The 21,825-nt window shown below is 51.4% G+C and overlaps 1 protein-coding gene across 1 annotated transcript; it reads left to right on the forward strand.

Annotated features, from left to right (window-relative positions):
- Window positions 1-12,686, forward strand: AKAP1 (A-kinase anchoring protein 1). The gene is made up of 11 exons (XM_041425345.1): window positions 1-531; window positions 3,644-5,246; window positions 6,525-6,658; window positions 7,163-7,289; window positions 7,544-7,674; window positions 7,756-7,933; window positions 8,602-8,752; window positions 9,396-9,463; window positions 10,357-10,430; window positions 10,900-10,965; window positions 11,103-12,686. Exons 2-11 carry the CDS (start codon window positions 3,668-3,670, stop codon window positions 11,160-11,162), a joined length of 2,568 nt encoding a protein of 855 aa, XP_041281279.1. The 5' UTR covers window positions 1-531; window positions 3,644-3,667; the 3' UTR covers window positions 11,163-12,686.
- The last annotated feature ends 9,139 nt before the right edge of the window (window positions 12,687-21,825 follow it).

Consider the following 21,825-nt stretch of genomic DNA (forward strand, 5'->3'; position numbering starts at 1 on the left):
TTTCCCAAGTGCTGCTTCACTAACTACAGGGTTTGTCAGGAGGCATCCTGGCCTTGCTGTTGAAGCTGCATTTCCAATTTGCTCTGTGATCCTTTAGGACTGGCTTTAATTCCAGCCTTGATTTCCACAGCTTTCAGAGTTTGGAAACCTCTCAAGTGCAGGGGCAGAGGGAAGCGGAGGAGCCAGGACCGGCTGAGGTACATCCCTGCAGAGCATGGGGGCTCAGTCACTTGGGAGTCATCCTGGCCTCTCTCCTGGTGGAGACTCGAACCAGCTCGCCTTCAGAACAGAGCTCCTTGTGTGTAGAAAACCCTGAAATTCTGAGCAAGTGCTTGCTGAACTCCTCTCGGAGCTGGAGAATGAATTATCTGGCGTCCCCGGGAACCTCGTGCTGCGAACATTTCTGACCTTATAAGGCTGTGAGTGCTGAGGGCTCTGTGTCCTGGCCAGGAAACAAGGTGGCTTAGAACTGCTCTGGGACCCTAATGTAAACGAGTAGAGTAAATTGGCTGTCCTTGGCTTTTTTCTCAGGTAGGTAATGTGTGCATTCTTTCTTGTCTTCATCTCCTTGCTCTTTACCAGCAGTTTTCCATAAATCAAGTCAGGACACAGACTTGGAGAGCTGACTGACCCCTACTCTCCCCTTGGTGCCTTGATCCCATCCTGACGTGTTGTGGGAATTATTTAGCAGGTTGGAGGTCTCATGCCCTAGCTGCAGCTCTCCAGCCCCATGATAGGTGTGACATTTAGGCCGGATTCCCGGCGTGCCAGAGGGAAGTGGAAGTGGCTGGTGCTGGGGTGAGCTCATACAGTGTGTGAGCTCTGCACTATTTCTGGTGCAGGACTGTTGGGGCCCTGCCTCTTGGGAGTGGTGCTGGAGATGTAGCATTTTCTGGGGGCTCTGGTTCCTGCAGGCTGCTCCTCTCCTGTCCAAAGCCTCTGGAGCTGCTGCATTTCCCAGCTGGCTCCTCCTGCCCGGAGAGGGAGAGTGCAGGCCCTGCTGGGCCGGGCTCCCTCCCACTTGGCAGTGCTTGAGGGCATGTGATTTGACAAGCTGCCATTTTCTGTCCTGCTGCTGGCAGGAAAATCCCAGGCTTTCCTCCCCCAATGTGTTAAAATGATCCCATTGCCACTGGAGTCCCGAGCTGGCTGTCAGATCGGCAGTGGGGAGATGGCTTGGTTGCTCTGGGACAGGTTGGGAAGTGGCTGTGGGCTTTGGGAGCTCTCCTGGGGGAGGAGCAGTGTCACAACCCTTGGGATGGGCAGGTTTGATCCACTGTCCTCAGGCATCACGTGCAGCCAGGCTGTGACCAGCAAGGCAAGATCTGCCAGAGCCTTCCTGCCAGCTCTGCGTGAGATGTTTGTTGGTGTTGAGCTGTTCCCCGGCCAACCCAGCACTCTGGGATGTCTGCTGGCATCTCGTGCAGAGCCACTGCCTCTCAGCCTGCTCTAACTGATGGGAGGATGTGGAATTCCCATTTAACATGATTCTGGTAGTGATGCAGCTCTGGCTTAAATAATAAATCAAAAACATGAAATCAAATGAGCATTGCAAAGAGCCGTCAGATAATCCAGCAGTCCCCACTCATCCAGGTATCATAGAGGAGTGAAGATCTCTATCCTAAATGATGATAGTGTTCAGAATGACTCACAGAACTGTTTTGTCTGCCAGACTTTAAGACAAGCTTGTTCCTCTGGGGCATCCTGCGACTGTCTCCCTGTGCTGCAGAGCTGTGTGGGACTGTGGTTTGGACAGTTGGTGCAACTTAGTAGGGAATCAGATAATAATAGGGCTGTCTGTTTAATTGGGAATGCTTGCTGGGAATGGACTTATGTGAGCTACTTTAATTTGGGTTTGTAGTATGCCTGAGAGACAGCTTGTAGGGTAGTTCTGCATTAATTACAACAACTTGGGCACGCAGCAGATGAGCACTCACAGCTCACAATGTGCCATTGTTCTGGGCAGCATAATGGGGAACCTTTTGTCTTGGGAATGCACAGGCTTCACCCTTTCCATTTGCCAGCTTCCAAACACAGAACAGCCACAGTATTGCATAGGTTTGTTGGTTTTTAATCTGAGATCCCAGATGTTGCCATTAACAGAGGATTCGCCCTCAGCAGTGAGCCCTGACTGCACACAACCAGCTGGGAGTAACTGGGATTTAGTTACTTCTTAGTTACTTAGTTTATTTAATCAGATACAAATGTCCGATGAACGCGCAAGTCTCTGTGTAGAGCAACATAAATGCCTTATTTGTGATGTACTGGGAATATTACTGAACTTAAATCGTGTCTGCAGCTGACCTTTAATTTGGGGTTGAACAAGCAATTTTCTAGTCCCTGCCTTTGCCACTCATTCCTTCATTTGCGTGCCTCAGTGTCTGGGCCCTGCAGGAAGCAAGGCAGAGTCTGAGCTAGTGTGGGTGAAGTTGTGTGGATGCTCCTGTGGAATGGAGAGTGTGGCTGGAGGAGGTGAGAAATCTGGGGTGAATATGAAATTATCTGAGGCTCTGACATTGGGATTGAGCCCGAGGGAGGCATGGTTTTGTCCCTCAGCTAGAATGTCATCAGCTCCTCGTGGAGATTGTGGCCTGAAGGAGTGTTGCACTGGGAGCTGTGGTTGGGGTGTTAGTCCTGATAACAGAAGGGGTTTTTTGGTTGAGACACACTGGGGCAAACTGCCTTGGTTGTCCTCTCTTGTCATAGAAATATTATGCTTCTAAAGAGGAACCAGATAATGCTCTTTTCCAGTGGGTGGCTCCCATTTCTAAGATTTTGCTATCTCCTGAAAACAATCTTTATTTTTGTTCCTTGCTGGCAAGAGTCTTGAGGGCTGTTTGGATTAAAGCCTGTCTGTGTAAGCACCCTCAGACACGTGGTGTTTTGCTTTAATTCCTGTGCAGTGAAAATATAAACTGTAAGTGCTTTGCAGCAAGGCTGTTTGGGATGTGGTAACAGTTTAGCTTTGCATTCCAGTTGCAGACATTCCTTAAGGAAAAGGGAAGGCATGGCAGCCCTGCCTCGTGTGACTCAGGTGAGGCTTGCCAGTGAAGGAGCACGACTGGGTATCCAGGTGGGAAAGAGGTACAGGCCTTGCAGAGGAAAAGGGAGAGCTGTCAGCTTTTAAGTCAGGGGAGTGGCAGCTGTCAGAGTAGTGAATTTGGATGTAGAATAAACTTTGGAGCTGCATTCCTAAGGCTTTGTAGAAGTGTGTGTTGTCAGAGTCCAGAGCCCTCGGGAATGGGGTGCTGCCTTTCCAGAGGAGAGCTGTGTGCCAAGCCTGTGCCATGGAATGCTGTGCTCCAGCTGGGCTGTGAGCCCAGCTTGGTGCTGGAGGAACCTGCCATGCTGGGGGCAGGACTGACCTGCAGAAGTGTGAGCCAGAGGAAGCAAGGGGAAATTAAGTGCAGAGGTGAGGAAGGGTGAAACCACTGAGTACAATGATGAGACATGTCCAGATATCCCTGATCTCGGGTAAGGAACTTGTTCTGTGATGTGCTGGTAGAGCAGAGATATGACTTTTTAGAGCAGCTGGAAAACAAGCCTGACCATGCTAATAGCAATACCTCAAGGCACTTATGGGACCTCAGCCTTCCTGTCACCTTCCCTGGGACTGTTTTAACGTGATTTCTGTTTCTCCTAGGTGTAACTGCTGAAGCTCTGGAAGATGGCTTTACGCTTCCGCAATTTCGTCCCGTATGCCATTCCTGGAGTGCTGGCGCTTCTTGGCTGCTGGTGGATCTATTCCTGGAGAAAAAAGCACTCGGGCTATTGCAACAAACAAGCAATAGCCATTGCAAGGGAGAAGCAGGAGGAAGTACCAGAGGGTGATTCACGTCCCAAACCAGAAGCATGTGTCCCTCGAAGACTGCCTCTTTTGTCAGAGGAGTGCCTGGAGAAGCCAGCCCCCACCTCCCTGCTGCCGACGACGCCCTCTCTCCTGCACCCAGCTCACGAGAGGCCAGATCTCTCACGGGACCTCCCAGCCCTGTCGGCCACGGCAGCTGGCCACGAGGACGACAGTGAACAGCTGGAATCATCGGCAGGAGCTCGAGAGGGAAGCGCTGTCCCTGCTCGTGCCTCGCTCCCCCTGCTCTCTGCGAGCACAGAGTGTGACCAGAGCGTGGTGCTGAGCCACACGCTGGGGCAGGGCTCGGGGGCAAACCTAGGCCAGCAGCCACCTCTGACACAGGAGCCTTTGGGAGGCACGGAGGACATCAGCAACGCAGAGCAGTCGGATGAGTCTTCGTTTAAGGCCCCTAAGGAAAAGCAGATGCCAGGAGTTGTGCAGTCGGATGCTGGCTCTGTGACAGCCTGTTGCTTGGGACTGGAGAAAGAAGCCAGTGCCCCACAAGCCTTTCTCAATGAAGCTGAAGTTGTATCAGGTCACGAGGATTCTGCAGTGAGTGTGTTACCAGGGAGTTTGGAGTCTACCTGTCCAAAGCAGTCCAGGGAAGAAGAGATGTCCGAGTCAGTCACTGGTACTATACCAGTGTGTCAGAAGGACACACAGCCAACAGGAGATGAGTTGGAAAGAGAGAAGATTGCAGGAGTGAGTTTGGACAAGGAAGTTGAGAAAATTGAGCAAGTAGCAATACAGATAATTTCCAAGGTCATTTTGGCAGCAACTGAGGAAGTGCTGTCGGGTTCTGCAGGCGATGCATCCCCTTGGCTCTGCCAGGCCTCTGCCAGCCAAGCTGAGGCTGCTCTGGGCACAGAGAGTGTTGCTGCCTCTGCTCAGGTGCCTGTGGAGGGAGCCACAGCACCTGATGAGAGTGTGGCTGCAGAGGAGCACGCTCAGGGTGTGACAGATTGTTCATCGCAGGGCTGTTGGGCCAGCCCTGTTCAGGGGAGCACAGAGGACTGTCAGGTGAAGAGCTGGGTGTGCAGGGAGTCCCAAGGAGTTGGTCGGACTCATGTGGAGAACTCTCTGGAAAAGTCACCTTTGTCCATGGAGGACTCTGGGTACGGCACACACACACCCGGAGGTGGGACGAGCGTAGAGGAGCCCCTGCAGAGCACGGTGCTGTCTGTCACATCAGACCAGCACTCGGACTCACTGAGCACATCCTCAGCCCCAGACACGTCTGCTGAGCAGAGCTTGGTACCAGGGGAGGCCCCCTCTGCTCCGGGGCTGCCCGAGGGCAGCACAGTGCCCTACAGCAATGGGATCCTGAAAGAGGACGGGCCAGAGCTGAGTCAGGAGTGTAGCAGTGCTCCAGGGACAGATGGAGATCACTCAGAAGGTAAGGGACTGGAAAATCCCCCTGCAAAAAACATCGTGAACAAGCATTGCTGGGGAGCACCTTGCAGGTGTGAGACCTCATACCATGGTTTCTGGTGACCTCTAGGACCCCCTGGGTGCTTACCCCTGTTTATGGGCTGCTGCTGACAGGAAGGTGAGGCAGGTTCTGAGGTGCTGCTGGAGGAGCCAGAGCAGAGCTCTGATGAACTGTGATAAAATCAGCTGGTTGCAGAGCAATTACCCTGAAGCCTTTTTGTTTGGAAGGGCAGGTGCATGCCAAGAAATCCCAACAGGGAGCAATATTCATGGAGTTCCCCCATCTGTCTGTGCTGCTTTTCCCTTGTAGATGCTGGATGATGTGTGCCTGGCACAGTACATGCAAAGCTGTCTGAGCAAACATTAGCCTGTGTGACCTTGGGGATGGATGTTAAAATCCTTTGTAGGACCCTGTGGTGCCAACAGCCCTTAATGACAGGGGATGTCTCTTGTAATTGCTACAAAGCAGTTGGAACACTGCTTGTTGCAAGACATGGGGGTTGAGTTTGCCAGCAATGAAGGATTGAACCCACAGAATGTGTTCACTAGTGAGAGTAAGCCAGCAGGAGAAGGTGTTGCCTTGTTCTGAGTGCTGGTGTGACAAGAAGGTCCAGGAGTGCATTGTGGAGCCTGGTGGCACTGAGACACAAGTGGGGAGAGGAGAATACAGCAGGTAAAGCTGATAAGGTGGCAAGTGTTGGACAACAGGTCACCCAGCTGTCCTTCATGTCCAGGCTGTGAGTCTTAAATCTTCCCTTTGCCTACAAAGCCAATGCCAACAGCTGTACCCTTGGCCTTTCTCAGCCTCTGTGCTCTGTTACCCGTTAAGATGTGGCAAATGTGAAGCAGCTCTTGGGTTCATTTTTCTCTTTGGTCTCACTGGATGGTCTGAATACTTGTGAGCAAGTGAGGATCTTCATGGTGCTGCTTGTTAATGGGGAAGGACCAAGCTTGTGTGACACTGGCTATATCTGAGATCTGGTCAGGAGGAGGCTGTTAGAATTTGTCCCTTTCCCAGGCAGAAGTGTTCCTGGTATCGTCTGATGGTTTGGGAGCAAAATACACTTCAGCTCTTGCACCTTGTTTCTTCAAATATAGGGCAAATCTGGGCAAAAGGCAGCCCCCTGCCATGCCTCATAGTGGGCACACCTGGCCCTGGGGTCACTCTGCAGCCCTTCCCTTCGGGGTGGGAATGTAAGTGTGAGTCTTGGTGGCTGTCTGAATGCTTGTGCCTGTCTTGTAGGTTCAGATGTAAATAGTGTGGATTTTGTGGACAGTGGCAGTGCCATGAGGAAGACAGTGGCTCGCCAGAACGCGAAGCTGGAAGGAGGATCCAGCAAGCCAGACTTCGTTATCTGGGAAATCGAGGTCCCAAAGGTAACCAGCTGCTGGCCTGCTCACCATCCTGCCCTGCCCTGCACAGCCACCTCCTGGTCCTCCCAGTCTGCTGCTGGCTCTGTGCCATCCCAGGGAGGTCAGCAGCCAGTCCAGGATGACTGAAGCATTCTGCTCCTGTTGGGACTCACAGGAGTGAAGAACCAGTGCACAACTGTGAACAAGCAGCACTCCAGGGCAACACCCAGGGGAATGGTGCTTGTTGAACTTGTTATTCCCTATTATCTTCCATCCAGCCTGGAAGTGCAATGCTTTGAAAGCATCCAGGAGGCTTTGAGGGTACACAGGTGTTAAGAGCAGGGGATTATCAAAATGAGCTGTGCTTACTGGTCTGAACTCATCCCAGACCCCCTGAACTCTGCACTGGTCCAGCACTGCCTTGTATTTATCCTGCTTGAGAATGTGGGTGGTGTAAGCCAGAGAGAACAGAGATGTTTGGTCTGTGTTTCTCTTCCTGACTGTTGCTTTCTTGTCCCTTTCCTGAAGGAATTAGTTGGCCGCTTGATTGGCAAACAGGGGAGGTTTATGAGCTACCTGAGACAAGCGTCTGGTGCCAAGATTTATGTCTCAACACTACCTTATTTCCGTGACTCCCAAGTGTGTCACATCGAAGGTGAGTGGAATGTGTCTCTATTCATGGTCTAATGTGTATCTTGGGGGACTTAATTAGGTGAGCAAGGAATTTAAATGGGTTTAGTGGCTTCTGAGTCCAGTGCTTTTCAAAACTCCTCTGGGCAACCTGTTGAAACTTACACTGCTGAGGCAGTGCAGGATGATTGTGGCAGTTGCACTTCTTCAAGTGACAGGACTGGAGGTGTTCTCAGCATACCCATGCTAGAGAATTCCCATGGGATTTTTGTCTTGCAGGGACCTCGCATCAAGTGGAGAAAGTCCTGAGCCTGATTGGCAAGAAGTTCAAAGAGCTGTGTCTCACCAACATCTACACCCTCCCTCCGCCGATGCCGCTGCCGCTTCACTCCCTGCTCGTGTCCGCCTGGGTGAGTCCCGGCTCTGGCTGGGCTGGGGCTGCAGCTTGCATTGCCAGCAACGCTCATGGCAGTTTTTCCTCCCCGTGGCAGCTGTTCCTCCCCGACGGAGTCACTGTGGACGTGGTGGTGGCACACCAGGTGGATGCAGGGCACATGTTCCTGCAGCAGCACACGCACCCCACGTTCCACGTGCTGCGCAGCCTCGACCAGCAGATGTTCGCCTGCTACTCTCAGCCCGAAATTCCAACCCTGCCCACGCCGGTAGAAGGCAAGTCATGGATGCTCACACATTCTTCTGTTGAGAAAGTTCTGGCCTCCTGTGCAAACCTGTTGTCCTCGAGTCAGGCGTGGGATGTTCCCAGTGGATGAGGATGTGATAGCTCACGTGTCATCTCATCTTTAAGCTGCTGCCAGAGTACAGATGTTGCTCTGCTCTCCCTTACCCTGCTCATCCCTGGGGTACCTCCCGAGCCACATAGCTGCTTGTTGAAATTCAGAGTGAGATCAAGCCTGTCTCAGCTTATTTCCAATCAACCTGGCATCTGGGATATTTTTGCTGGCGAAGTGTGGAGCTGCTCCCACACCTTCATAGAGTCACTGTGTCCGTGTCTGTCACGGTGTCTGCACCGGTGTGGAGGGTGCATCCCATGGAAAGAGGCTGTGTATTCCTATGTGGAGACAGGAAGGGAACTGGGTACCTGGGCAGGGCAACTTGGTTGTGGCAGACAGCTGAGAGTAAAAGCCACCAGTCCTGTGTCTCAGCTGCAGGCCTGGTGTGCTGGGGCTCTGGGGGATGTTGGAGGAAGATGGAAGCAGCCTAAGAAATGCTGTTGGTTCTCCACAGATAAATGAGCAGCACTGCTCATGCCTGAAGTGCTGAATTTTGGAAATCCACTTATCCTGAGCCTTTCTTCTCTGCACTCTGGTGTTTTGCAGTTGGTATTATCTGTGCAGCTCCAGGCCTGGATGGGGCATGGCTCCGGGCTCAAGTCATCAGCTACTTCGAGGAGACCGATGAAGTGGAGCTCAAATACGTGGACTATGGAGGATATGATAAAGTGAAGGTTGACACACTCAGGCAAATCAGGTCTGTAGATCCTCTCCCATGGCCTGAGGCCATGTCTGGCTCAAATCCCAATCAGAGGAGTCTGTACAGTTTGAATTCTTAAAGGTTTTTCCACAGCTGAAGTGGGAAATGGTGGAAAGGTTCAGCTCAGCAATGATTGTGGGTTCTTGGGAGCACAGCAAGATCCTGCAAGGCTTTTTTGAAGGGAGGGGAGAGGAAATGGCAGCTTCTGCCACTTCAGTGTGGAAGCTGAGGAAGAGGAAGCCTTCAGGAAGCCTTGAAGTGTAATTGATTGATGAGCCAGGAATAAGCTCCCAATTCTCTATGCTCCAGCCCCACTCTCTGGGACAGCTGTGTTGGATCAGGGTTTCTTACACAAGCCCATTAAATATTTGATTGTGCCCCAGAGCTGAGAGACAGGCAGCACAGCCTCCCTGGTGGAGGTGGGTTTTGCTTAGAGCCTGATCCAGCTTGGCATGTTAATCAGACAATTTATTGCTCTCTTAGATTGCTGGGAGAATTGTCTGATTTTTTTTTTTTTTGTTTGACTGTCATTAATTTAAAACTGAATTCCTGTAAGAGCAATTTGATTAATCAATGTCACATTGAAGAATGTAGGAGTGATTTAAAGCCCTGTTCTTACTCTGATCCTCTTTTCTTTAAGGTCTGATTTTTTAACACTACCTTTCCAAGGAGCAGAAGTTTTACTTGACAATGTGGTGCCACTTCCAGGTAAATGGAGCTCTTGATGTACTGTTGGCCCTTCTCCTGTAGGTTTCCATGGATGCCAGATGTGTCCAGGCCATGATTCTGTCTAAACCTTCTACCTCCTATTGCCAGTGCAGCCTCTGATGTGACAAGAGGAAGGATTGGAAAAATTGTATTGTATTCTTCTAAATGTGCTAGCATGGCATAACCTGTCAGAATCCAGGGGAAAGATGATAAATGTCCAGGCTTTTTCCTGCTTGGAGGAGACAATGAATTACTGTCCTAAGCAGCAAGTTGGCAGGACTGGCAGGGTGTAGGTGCAGTAGCTGTAACTGCTCTAATTCTTCTGTCACAGAGCTGCTGTAAATGCAAACTTGGTTTTTAATCTGCACACAAATACCTGACATTTCCTCCTGAAATGACTGATTTGTAGAGTTCTGTGTTCAAACGCCAAGCCTGCAAGCACGGGGAGAATGTCAGTGACTGCCTAGAAACACTTTGGTTTGCTTTTTTCTGTCCTTGGCTCTGCTCAGGTGCTGGGCACCTGTGGTGCAGACCCTTCGGGTTCCCAGTGCCAGGGGTGCCCTCTGTGCAGGGTCAGCAAAGCCCTGAGGGACCTGAGCTTAGTTTATTGAGGATCAAAACAGCAATGGCAGCTCCAAGGTGCTGCAGAAATGTGCTTTGCTGTCTTTAAAGCCTCCTGATTCATCAGCTACTTGTGTTTACATGATTGTGGCTGGTGGCTGTAGGAAGCTCTTCGTCCTTTCCCTGCAGAGCCAGCAGCTCCAGGGATGGGATCAGCTGGTTGTGAGGGATCTGTCTGTAGGAGGGCAGAGAATACTAGCTCAATAGTCCTTTCTGGCCTGTAAAGTGTGTGAAGGCCCTCATTTGTGTGCTCTGCTCTCCTTTTCCCACAGATGAGGATCACTTTTCCCCGGAAGCCGACGCCGCTGTCAGTGAGATGACCAGAGGTGCTGTCCTCGTGGCACAGGTACAGCCCCTGTCTGGAGAGGTCTTGCTGCTGTCCTCTGCCCTGCACTCTGTGTTGCATAAAACCCAAAGCCAGATCCTGCCTCCTGGGAGGTGCTGGGGCTGGGAGCTTCCATCAGCACTGCTTGGGACTGGGAAGGGATGAGCATTCCCTCTTGTTCCAGATGCAGGCAGGGGAAGGGAACCTGCATGTGTTTACAGAGCACAGCAGGGCCTGATCTGCACTGGGTCCCTGGGTCTGCACTGCTTTGCCAGTCCTCACTGTTTTTACACCACGGACATGTGGGGTCTGGCTCCAGCTGGCCAGAGGCAGCACTGGGACATTGGTGATGTCCCAGAGACTTGCAGGCAGCACCTGCTTGCAGTCCAGAACTGCTCACCTCTTCTGAAGTGCTTCTGGTGGTGGCTGTAGCTGTATGTAAGTGAATTGGGACCAGAATTGCTGCACACTCATGTTTTTCTGTTTCCAGGTCACAAATTACGACAGTGTCACAGGGCTGCCACTGATACAGCTGTGGAACTTGATGGGAGATGAGGTGGGTATATTGATGTGTATGCTGAAAACTCCTCAATCATAAACCTTTTATTGTTGAGTAGGAATTTTCAGAACCAATGTTTGCTGCTGTGGCCTGTTCACTTATCTACTCTTTGGGTTTTTTCCCCCTCCCTTTAGGTGGTGTCAATAAACAGGACTCTGGTGGAAAGAGGGTTTGCTCGGTGGCTCGACTACTAGCAATGTCCTAGATGCCTTTGACTACTCTTTCTGCAGAGAAAAAAACAAAAGACAAAATCTTGTTTTGCACTGTTACAATTCGGTTTGGCAACTTCCCCCGAGGAGACCCTTCACACTGCCTGCGGAGTTCTGTGGTCCATTGAAACACGTTTTGCTCAACTGTTACCATTTCACTAGAACAGATACCTCATCTCCTGGAAGGGGGTGTTCAAAGCCATAATGACAGATACTGTAGCTTTAAAGCAAAAAGTCCTCCCTGGCCTCTGCTCAAAATTTAAATGGGAAAGATCTAAAAGCCTTGGGGGTGGCAGGAGGCAAAGGCCTCACCCCGAAACGGTGACCACACTTTGGTTCTGGCTGTGTCTGCCCCACAAACTCAGTGTCTGCTTTTCCCAAAAGTTACATCAGTTGTCCTCTTTTTAACGGGCCCTGCCTATGAAATTAATGAATGTTATTAAGGAATTTAATGTTCAGTTATGGATTTTTCTGTATTGTGCCAGTAACCTGCACAAACAGCATCCATCTTGTGTCTTCCTTGCGCCAGGAGGTGGAGGAGTTGCGTTCCTGTGTCTCACTGCAATCATGGATTTTAGGCTTGATCTGCTCTCCCTGCAGGGGCTTGGAGTGCAGGATGTTACCACTACAAGTTTTGCTCTGAAATGTCATGTATTTAAAGAAAAGAAACTGCTTGCCAAGCCCAATTGTAGTTTATATTTTTCTAGCCGTGCAAGTCTGTAAATATATATTAAAAAAAAATCATTGTAATATTTTGTACAAGAAAAACACTGGAAACAAAGGGAACTTTACAGAAACTTTTTCACACCAAAATGTCCTATATAGGTAGAACTGGTATGGAGTGCATTAGGGTAGCCAAATTATTTGGAGCATCTGAATGTTGGGAGTGTTTCAGCTCTGCTGTATGAGGATTAGTGTCCCCTTAGGTTGCTGTCTGGTTGAAATTGTGATCGCTGCATCCTTTGCTATGTTGCTGTACAGATCTGTTTAAAAAAAAAAAAAAGTAACAACTTGGCATTACTCTTGCAGTGGTGTTCTCTCTCAATTTTTTGTTGCTCCTTTTTAGATTTCTATTACGTATTTAAAATTTTGCTCAAGTAATTTAAGCTGACTTAATGCTCTTAAAGACATGCCCTCTAATGTGTATCATTTTAGCTAGGGATTGAGCTGGGATTTATTGCTGGCAGAGAAGACACTTGCCAGAAATTGTTGATGTAGTCAGTCCTCAGAAGCTGCTTCAGGTGGTTCAAGGATGTGCTCACATCCTGTGAGCTGACACGCCAGGGCATCACACATTTGGACAGTGGCCTACACCAGCCTTCAGCCCAATCCCCTCTGCTAGGGAATGGTTGTATCCTTTCTTGGAGTTCTGTCCTGGTCAATGCTTTGATTTAATGTTCATGTTTGCAGTAACATCCAAGGAAAACTAAATTGGGTAACTCAGATCTACAAAAAATATATCCTTTTGGAATGTCTCTTTCCATTTCAATTAAAGCTCGAATTTTAAGCTGTCTTAGTGAAACTGTGATGACTTAAGAGCCTTCCTTTCCTGCCTCCATTAGAGCAGCCCTGGGCTCCTGCTCTGCACCCATGGGCTGGATGTGTCACTGCTTATTGTTCATGGCAAAGTTTGGCTTGTCTGAATGTTGGTGTTTTCCCTTCTTTGAGAGGTGTCAGAGTCAGGAATCTACAACGGGTGGGGAGCTCTGCCAGCGCCAGCTCCGTGTTTTCCTCTGGCTCTGCACTGTGCAAGAACATCCTGTTCCTATTTGTGTTGAGAGCTGCCTGGTTTTTAAACTGCAGTAAAATAGAACATTGCAGGGGGAGAGGAACTGAAATAAGGAGGTGTTGGCAGGTAACAGATACACAGCTCTTTCTTCTTTGAAATCACAACTCTCAGCCTATACAGGAACATAAATAGTGGGGGCTAATTTAGGTTTAGGTTTTGTTTTGTATTATGGATAAAAGTGAGTGGATTTGCTGAGCTGGGGAAGGGTGTAGTTGAATATGGACTGCTTGGAAAAGGCCCAGGGGAGGTTGTGGCAGTGGTGCTTTGTGCTCTGTCAGACCTCAGGGACGAGGCTGTGCTGGGTTTGGAGCAGGCTGTGCTGCTCATAAATCCATCAGTGCCCCCTGAGCAGCTCTGTAATCCTTGGCTCAGGCCTGAGGCTGAGCACAGGCCCATGGAGCTGTCCCATGGGGTGCTTTCACTGAAGCCCTTCAAAGGGGCTTTTCCCTTTGGAAAGTGGTAATTTTATTAAGGGTGAAATGAATGAGGTCTCAGGAGATGCCTCCTTTGTAACCTCCTGGAGAGCTTCCACGGGCTGCTGGCACACTCCAGCACTCCCTGCCAAGCAGCCCCTGCATGCCCAGATCCCCTCTCCAGGCTCTTTCCATGGATGAGAGGTGCTTCCTTGGAGGCCTCCTCGTGCCTGCTGGCCCTTGTCCTCCTGCCCGGGGTGGAGGATCAGGAACTCATCCCTGGGCAAGCAGCCCCTTCCTGGCAGCTCCTCTGCAGTGCCAGGGCTGCTCCTCTGGCAGGGCCTGGAGCTGCTTTCCCTTTGGCACTTCGGGTTCAAGGCTCCTCGGGGAGGGAGGAGGGCAGAGTTTGGAGCAGATGGAGAGGAAGGGAGCCCCTGTCTGACACAAGGGGCAGCTCAGCCACAGGTGCAGCCTGGAGCCTGGCTCAGCACACCCCTGGTACTTCACTGGCAGAGGGCTTTTTTCATAAAAAGAAAGGAAAACGAGGTGCAAGCTGTATTATCTCTTCCATTCTGCTGCATCACACAGATCCATGGGGTCCCACCTTGGGGCTGTCCCTGGGAAGCTGGCATGTAGGAGGCTGCTGAGCAAGAATTAGAAAACATGTGTCTTGCCTTTAGTTCATTGCCTCAGGGGCTGTGTTTTGGCTTCAGTCACCTCTGCTTCCTTTCCCACCCCGTTAAAAAACAAAAAGAAAATCCAGCAATGATAGAGGAAAAATTCTGGCTTCATTGGGTGCCAGGGGTGAGGATGGCAGCTGGAGGAGAGACGTGGGGCTCTTTGCCAGGGGAAATGTCAGAGCAGTTTTGCCCTGACCCCCGTGGGTCCCAGCTCTCAGCACTGTGAGCCTGGTGCCTCTCACAGCCTGTGCTTCCCAGGGGAGCTCCCCTCTGAGTTACTGCAGGGGCATTTGAGGCCATTTTTGTCCTCCTGACCTTCACAGCTCCCCGTGGCAGTATGTCCCACAACTTAATTACGTGTGAGTGGGAAAAGTGCTTCCTGTTTCTTTTCTAAATTGCCTGAAAGCCTCCCCAGCTCATCTGTCATCCCAGTGCCCAGGCAGGTGAGTAATGGCCCTGCTGTGGCTTGGCCACAGAGCCCCCGAGCTTGCAGCCTCCTCCTGCCCTGCCTCAGGCTGAAGCTGCTGAGCTTTGCTCTGTAGGGTGGAGCAGGAGGTGCTGACTTCCCCACAGCCCCTGAGCCCTGCACCCTTTGTAGCCCTGCAGAGCCTTTGCTGACTGAACGTGTGCTGGAAGCTTTCCTCCTTTTGCTGAATCAAGGCTGTAAAGCTGCTGCACGTGCCCAGCACGTGCATGGTACTGGTGTCTGAAAGCAGGTTTGGATGTTTCTTACAACATTCTCAATCCTCGTGGAAAGCAGGAGAAGACAATGGGAGTTGTGCTGTAGCTGTCACTTCACCAAGGTTTTAACCTTCCCCTGGGAGAGGGATCAGAGGGACTCTGGTTTGTGCACTTCATGTCCCAGCTTCAAAACCCTGCGTGTTGCCTGGGGGATGTAACTCTTTTTTTGTGCCCTGACTCTGCAGTTTGGATTCAAGAAGGCTGAAGAGACATTTCATGCTGTTTCAAGTGAGGTGCCCTCATTTCTGGATAGCAGCACTCTCACAGTAACCCGTGGGTCTGGGTTTCTCTGCTGTGTGTTGTCTGTTGCTCTCCAAGTGCACCTGAAGCACTTCTCTGGCCCTCAAGTACCATTCTTGTTGGCAGCCACGAGTGGCAGCGTGAGCATCTCCTGCTTGTCACATCCCCTGAGCTCTGCCGGGTGCAGGGATGTTCCTGGCTGCTCCACGATCTCCCAGGGTGGCTGCTGGGGCATCCAGCTGCTCCAGCCTCCCATTCTCCCCAGCTTTCCTGGCCCCAGGGCAGGGGGATGCTCAGGAGGGATTCAGGGGAACCCAGCCCTAAGGGAGACACTTGTTCATCACTGCAAAAGTTGTTTTGTCAGAGCAGGAAGAAACGTTTGGCTCTCCTGTCAAGCCTGTAGCTCTAATTCTGCTATGGGACAGTGACACAGCTGCTTTTCTGTGGCACAAGCCAGTGTGTCACATGCAGGACAGGGTGAGTGAAGGGTGGCAGAGTGAACTGCTGCAGGTGCCCAGCCCTGTCTGGGGACAGAAAGACACCGCACGTGGTGAGGAAAGAGTCATAGTGGAGCAAAGTTGGTTTGCTTTTATGTCTCTGCCCTGTCCCCTCCACAGCCGCAGCCGTGCCCATCCGTCCCCTCCCCAGGAGAGCAGCAGCCCCGGGATACTGCTCAGCGGGAGCAGCCCGGGATGCTGTGTGGAGGGAGCAGCCCCGGGATGCTCCCCGGGATGCTGCACGGAGGGAGCAGCCCCGGGATGCTCCCCGGGATGCTGCACGGAGGGAACAGCCCGGGATGCTTCACGGAGGGAGCAGCCCCGGGATGCTCCCCGGGATGCTGCGTGGAGGGAGCAGCCCCGGGATGCTGCTCGGAGGGAGCAGCCCCGGGATGCTGCGTGGAGGGAGCAGCCCGGGATGCTCCCCGGGATGCTGCACGGAGGGAGCAGCCCCGGGATGCTGCACGGAGGGAGCAGCCCCGGGATGCTGCACGGAGGGAGCAGCCCCGGGATGTTGCACGGAGGGAGCAGCCCGGGATGCTGCACGGAGGGAGCAGCCCCGGAGGCTCCCCGGGATGCTGCACGGAGGGAACAGCCCGGGATGCTTCACGGAGGGAGCAGCCCCGGGATGCTCCCCGGGATGCTGCACGGAGGGAGCAGCCCCGGCGGCGGGCAGGGAGCAGCAGATGGCACTCGAGCACCGGCCCAGCCCCGCTCCGCTGAGCGGGCTCGCAGTCCTTGAAGGGAGATGGATCATCTCAGCTATACACTGCGTCTATAGGACCTCGATTTACATGCCTGGGATGTTCCTCTCTGCTCGCAGGTCCAGATTGTATCTCTGCTTGTGCAGGTTTGTCCTTACACAGTGTCTGGATGTGAGATGATAAAGGGAGAGTGTTACTTTTCACTCACAGAGACAGACCCCTAATTTGCTTGGATGTGTTTTGTGGTTGTGGCATGCCTTTCCCTCAGAGCTGCCCCAGAACACAGAAACAAGATTATTTTTTTTTCTCAAATAAGATCATTTTGTCCCCCCAGCCAAAATTAAGTGAGCTTGTTGTCCTCCCACTGAAAATGGACTTGCAAGTGCAGAAAGTGAAAAGCAAAGTTCAGCATGATTGTTACAGAGGCAACAGCCAGAGAGGGGTGAATGAGTCAGGGAAAATGTTCCTGGAGATGGTCATGGTGTGTGCTGGGGTGCAGAGAGCTCCCCTGGCTGAGGAGCTCTGGCTCCCCTTGGAGTCCCAGCACTGCTGCTGCTCCTGGCAGAGCTGTCACATCCCAGGGCTGCCTGTTTGCAGGGACAGCTGAGCTCCCAAGCCCTGGCCCCGGATTCAGACCATGCTCATTCTCCTCTGGTCCCTGACACTTGCCAGTGGCAGGTGAGGTGGCACAAGCCCCAGGGGTGCCTGTGTCAGGCTCTGTTTGCCCGGGTTTTGCCCTTGAACAGGGCAGGACCCCCAGGGTGGGTTTGCCCAGGAATGGGGAGGAAGCACTTGCCCCTGCATCTGCTGAGCACCCCATTATTGAAAATGGGGGGGAAGCACTGGTGAGCCCCCAGCTCTCCCATGTATGAGACCCATACAATCCAGGGGTGTTTGTCAGCAGCTTGACCTCTGGGGCAGCGTTCTGGCTCTGCAGCGAAGAGGTGCCCTCGTTCTTCCCCTTGCCTGACTCCTCTGTAATGGAAGGGCTAAATGCTTATTACTTTTTTTGTAGCCTTTTCCACTTGCCAATCAAACGTGTCTGGTTGGGGTTTGTTTTGTTTCCGTGTTGCTGGGGCTGTGCAGGACGCTCCATCTCGCTGTAATTACGGTTCCATCATTGTCTTGGCACAGAAACATCTGCTGTCTCCCTGCGATCTCCACTTCCCTGTTTCTTTGGAGAATTTCATGGATCCCAATGACCTTCTATTTTCCATGACATCTCAGTGTACGCAGCTGTTCCTCTTGCGTTCCCCTGTCTCTCCATCTTCCTCTTTTTTTTCCTATCAGCATCTCCAGTGCATTTGGAATTTCAGCTCATCTGCTTATCAAATCAATATCTCGCCTTGCCCCCCGCTGCCGGGCTGCCTTCCCTGTGAGCACAGCACATCCCGGCTCCTGCCGGGGCCCTCGCTTTCCTCGTTTCACATTTTAAACTCTATTTTCTCAGGCTTTTTTATTTTGATTGTGTTGTACCCTTTGGCTGTCTGGGTGTGAGGCCCATCAGGGCTGCAGTTCCTCCTGAGCAGCGACGTGCCGTGGGATGGACGGAGGGATGGCTGGATTATGGAGGGATGGATGGATGGAGGGATGGATGGATGAGATGTTGCCACTCAAGTGGCAGTCACTGCTGGTTGCTAATGACAAACTGAGCAAAGTTGGAGTGTGTGAGGAGAGGAGCTGGGCTGGGGCAGTGAGGAGACTGCTGCTGATTTTGTGTGACCTTGTTGAAAGAGCGTGGGGTCCATGAAAGTGATGAACAGAGATACTTCAGGTTTTATTCTGTTCTGGCACCTTTTATTATGAGGACTTTACTCGTATACCTATTCTCTTAAAATTATTAATTAAAAAATCAGTCCTATAGCTGCTGCAAAATGACTAATAAAACTCTGGGATATGACAGGACCTTAAATCTCTGCTTTGCTCTCTGTCTGAAAAGTATGCATTCCAATTCTCCACCTTTCTCTTCTGTCTCACCTGCCTGCGTGGCAGGACCCCAGCCTGGAACAGGGCACTCCATGAGGCTGCAGCAAAATTAATCCTGAAAATATTAAAGGCACATGGATTTTTGTTATTTTAGTCATCTTCAATCCATGTTCTGTGTACATCTGAGCTAAAATATCCTATCCCTGAAAGGTTTTGCAGAAGTTTGGCACCTGGAAGGTGTGACAGAGGAGTGGGGAGCAGGTAGGGAGCTGGTGGAGGTAAGGAATCACACAATAACTTCATAGATGGATGGAAATAGCACCATGTTTGCAGCACAGCTCTTCCTCTTTCAGGGCTGTGTTTATGCAGAGCTGGGTTTTATACAGATCTGCATTGCATGTGGGTGCTTGTACCTAAGTAGGGCTGTGAAATCATGGATTAAGGGTTCTAGTCATCCAAAAGGAGGGATGTGGCAGTTGGAGTGGATAATGACTCCCTGATTGGGGAGGAGAAATGCTCCCATGGAGATGGGAAGCAGCAGGTTAGGTAAGGACTCAGCTCTGTATCCTCACCCAGGCAGAGCTGTCACCAACAGCAATTCCTGACCCCTGGGGACAAGGCCAGGGCACCTTCCCTGGCCTTTTGCCCCTGTACAGGGAGATGTGCACAGCAAGGCACAGCAGCAGCCTGGCTCCAACACAGGGCTCAGGTGTGGGGCCAAATGGGGATCTGGAATGGGCCAAATCAGAGCAAATGGAGTGGGAATTGCATAGGGAATAAGTGTTAGAGGGAATAATCTGCATCACTTAACGCTCCAACGACTCTGAAATAATTGGCTGCTTCCTGGGCATATCCAGAAGAGCTGAAGTGTTCTCCCTGTTGCCTTTTGCCTGGTGATCTTCCAGAGACCTGGTTGTCTGCCTCTCCCTCACCCTTTACCTCCTGGGCCCACCCCCCCTCTCACATTCCTCCCAGAGTTGGTATTCTTCCCCCAACAACGTCTCTAAAGAATCACGAATGTGTAACGTGTGTCCCAATGCCTGGATTTTAATAACGTGCAGCAGCCCCCATCAGCACAGGCAATTTCACATTCAACACATTATTGCTATTTAAAGCGCCGAGGTATAAAAATGATTGGCAATCCAGCTCTGCCAGCCCGCGCCGCCGCTGCCAGATTGTGATTTTTAATATTGGCTGCTCTGCGCAGCCGTTCCCTCACCTTTGACTTGCAGATTTCCCAACGTCAAAATAGCAAAATCATTTTGGGTTGTACCAGGCACACTGCTCGCTGCTGAAAAGAAGCAATTATCATTAAATATCACCCTGGCTGGATGTACACAGACACACCCACACGGGCTGGGGCTGCTCCACGTTTCCAGCTCTGCTGATGTCCCTTACCTGAGCTGCTGGATTTTGGAGGGTGGGGGGCCATGGGCAGGTGGGGTATTGTGTTGTGTTTCTGTTGTGGACACCAGGATTCATCGCAGAGGTGCTGCTCCAGGAGGGCTGATGATTTTCACGTTCCCAGGGTTGTGACAGAGACCTCACGCAGAGCCCAGAGGTGTTGGTTGTGTCAGGGCTGTTCCCATGAACGAGTTGCTCTGGGTTAATGTACAGTGTGAGTAAAGATTGGACCTTTGAGAATTTCTGTTGGAGGCAGCCTCACCCTGCTTACCTTGAGGTGACCAGGAAACAGCCCTTTTTATGTGAAAAGAAGACTGTCCTTTCTGAGATAATGGCCCTGGCGAGTTCTCTGTGTGCCATATAAAATCCAGTGAACACATGACAGGTGGGTAATTTCTCCTCTGCTGGTGCTTTCTGAGGTCCCTGCTCCAGGCCCTGCTGCAGGGTGGCTGGAGGAAGGCAGGAGCATCCTCATCCTGAGCTCTGCTGGAGGAGCTGTGCAGGGAGCAGGACGCAGAGCGGGGTCCCTGGGCAGGCAGTGCAGCTCCGGGGTCACACCTTGGGCTGCCACAGCTGCTCAGCCCAGAGGTGACCCCGGGAAGAGCTGGGGGCAGGATGAGGGATGGTGTGAGGCTGGTGAGCTCACCAGCACTGTGACATTAAACAGTGGCCTCTCTCTTCTAAAAATACCTTTTCCCTCTTGCTCCCCACAGCAGTAGAGGAGATGGTGTGTCAAATACACCTGCTCCAGGCAGCTTTTGGGACAGGAAAGAGGAAATCTGGGAGATCCTGGGGAAATCCTGGTGCCTTGTGCAGATGTGCAGTGATCAAAGCCCTGGGAAAAGGCAGCCCCTGGAGCCAGGGAGCAGTGGCAGCACTTTGTCACCATATTTACACTTCCACTTGCCCAACAGAAACGTTTGGCTCTCCTCCACTTGCGGAAGGGATTAGCTACTTCATAACATCTAGACAAGATAATCTCTCCAATTTTGCTTGGAAGAAGTCCCTGACAAAGAGCAGCAAAGCAACAATAATGCCAGATGAAACAGTAATTGAGTTTGCCTTCTTATTACTTTCTCAGCTAAGTTTGTGTTGGTTTGAATTTTATTTTGTTGTTGTTGTTGGTACAGAAGAGCAAAACGCTGTCCCTGAGCTGATTCAGAGCAGCAGAGTCCTGTCTGTGGTGCACTGCAGCCACACAAGGAGGTGAGCAGAGGGGAGGGAGAATGACTGCAAGGAGTGACTGCAGGGTAAGCAATGTCACACACTCCATCCTCGCTGGAGCTGTGCTGCTCTGATGGTGCATCACACTCATACCCCACGAGAGCCTCAGAGATTTAGAGCTGCACCAGTCCAAAATGGCCTCAGCCAGGGAGAACACATCAGGAGCCTCTGCCCGCTTCAGATAAGTGTTTTTCCAGTTTCCCCAAGATTTTCCTTCCCTTGGAAGAGCACCCTAGTATGAAATAGCAGGAAGAATAGCTGCTGGGCTCCTGAGGGCCTCCGGGCATGGTTCCCCAGTGATGCAGAGAGTTTCATTTGCAAAGGTGAAGCTGAAGTGCTCCCAAGTGCCAGCGAGGCAAAAGTCACCTCCGGGAGCGCTGCTGGACCGTGGGCTGGGCACGGCTGCTGCCTCAGCCCAGACAGCCCCAGCCCAGCACCTGCTCCTGCAAAATTGGGCAAGCAATGGTGCATGCAGGAGGTGTTTGCTGGTGCTGTGTTATCCCACCAATATTTTAAGGATAATGTAAGAGGCTGCCGTCAGTCCTGGCCTCGAAGCGAAACACATCCTTGTTTCCTTTCTCTGCTAGCTAAATGATAGCCGTGTATATTTTTAAGGGGATTGTCCTTTAGATTCTTTTTATTTGTCACTCAGTATCAAAGCTCTAAAGGTCGCATTTTTCAAGTTCTTTCCTTGGAGCTTCAAAGACTATAGATTTGCTTTAAACAAAAACTAAAAACCCAGCAATTTTAGAAAACCACTCCACACCCAGGGACTCGGGAAAGCTCCAAATATCACTGCCAAAGCCCAGGACTCTCAGCTCAGCTTAAGAGCAGTTTGCTTTTGCTTCACTATTACCAGTCTGTAAGCGTATTTACACTTAGAAATTGCACATTTGTAATTGTGCCTGTTTGTAAGCAAGCTATGACAAACAAGTGTTGAGTGCCCAGTTCTCTTTTCAGGCAGTTAAATATTTGGTCCTGCTCGCCCCATCCCCAGGCTGTGCACATCCCCTCGTCCCACGGGAGCACA

The sequence above is a fragment of the Onychostruthus taczanowskii genome, unplaced genomic scaffold (assembly GCF_017590055.1).
Source record: "Onychostruthus taczanowskii isolate IOZ18803 unplaced genomic scaffold, ASM1759005v1 scaffold89, whole genome shotgun sequence".
Lineage (NCBI taxonomy): Eukaryota > Metazoa > Chordata > Aves > Passeriformes > Passeridae > Onychostruthus > Onychostruthus taczanowskii.

Coding starts and splice junctions, on each gene's coding strand:
- AKAP1 (XM_041425345.1), top strand. CDS start 3,668: ATGGCTTTACGCTTCCGCAATTTCGTCCCGTATGCCATTCCTGGAGTG. Junction 7,290..7,543: donor CCAAGTGTGTCACATCGAAG/GTGAGTGGAATG, acceptor TTTGTCTTGCAG/GGACCTCGCATCAAGTGGAG. Junction 8,753..9,395: donor GACACACTCAGGCAAATCAG/GTCTGTAGATCC, acceptor CTTTTCTTTAAG/GTCTGATTTTTTAACACTAC.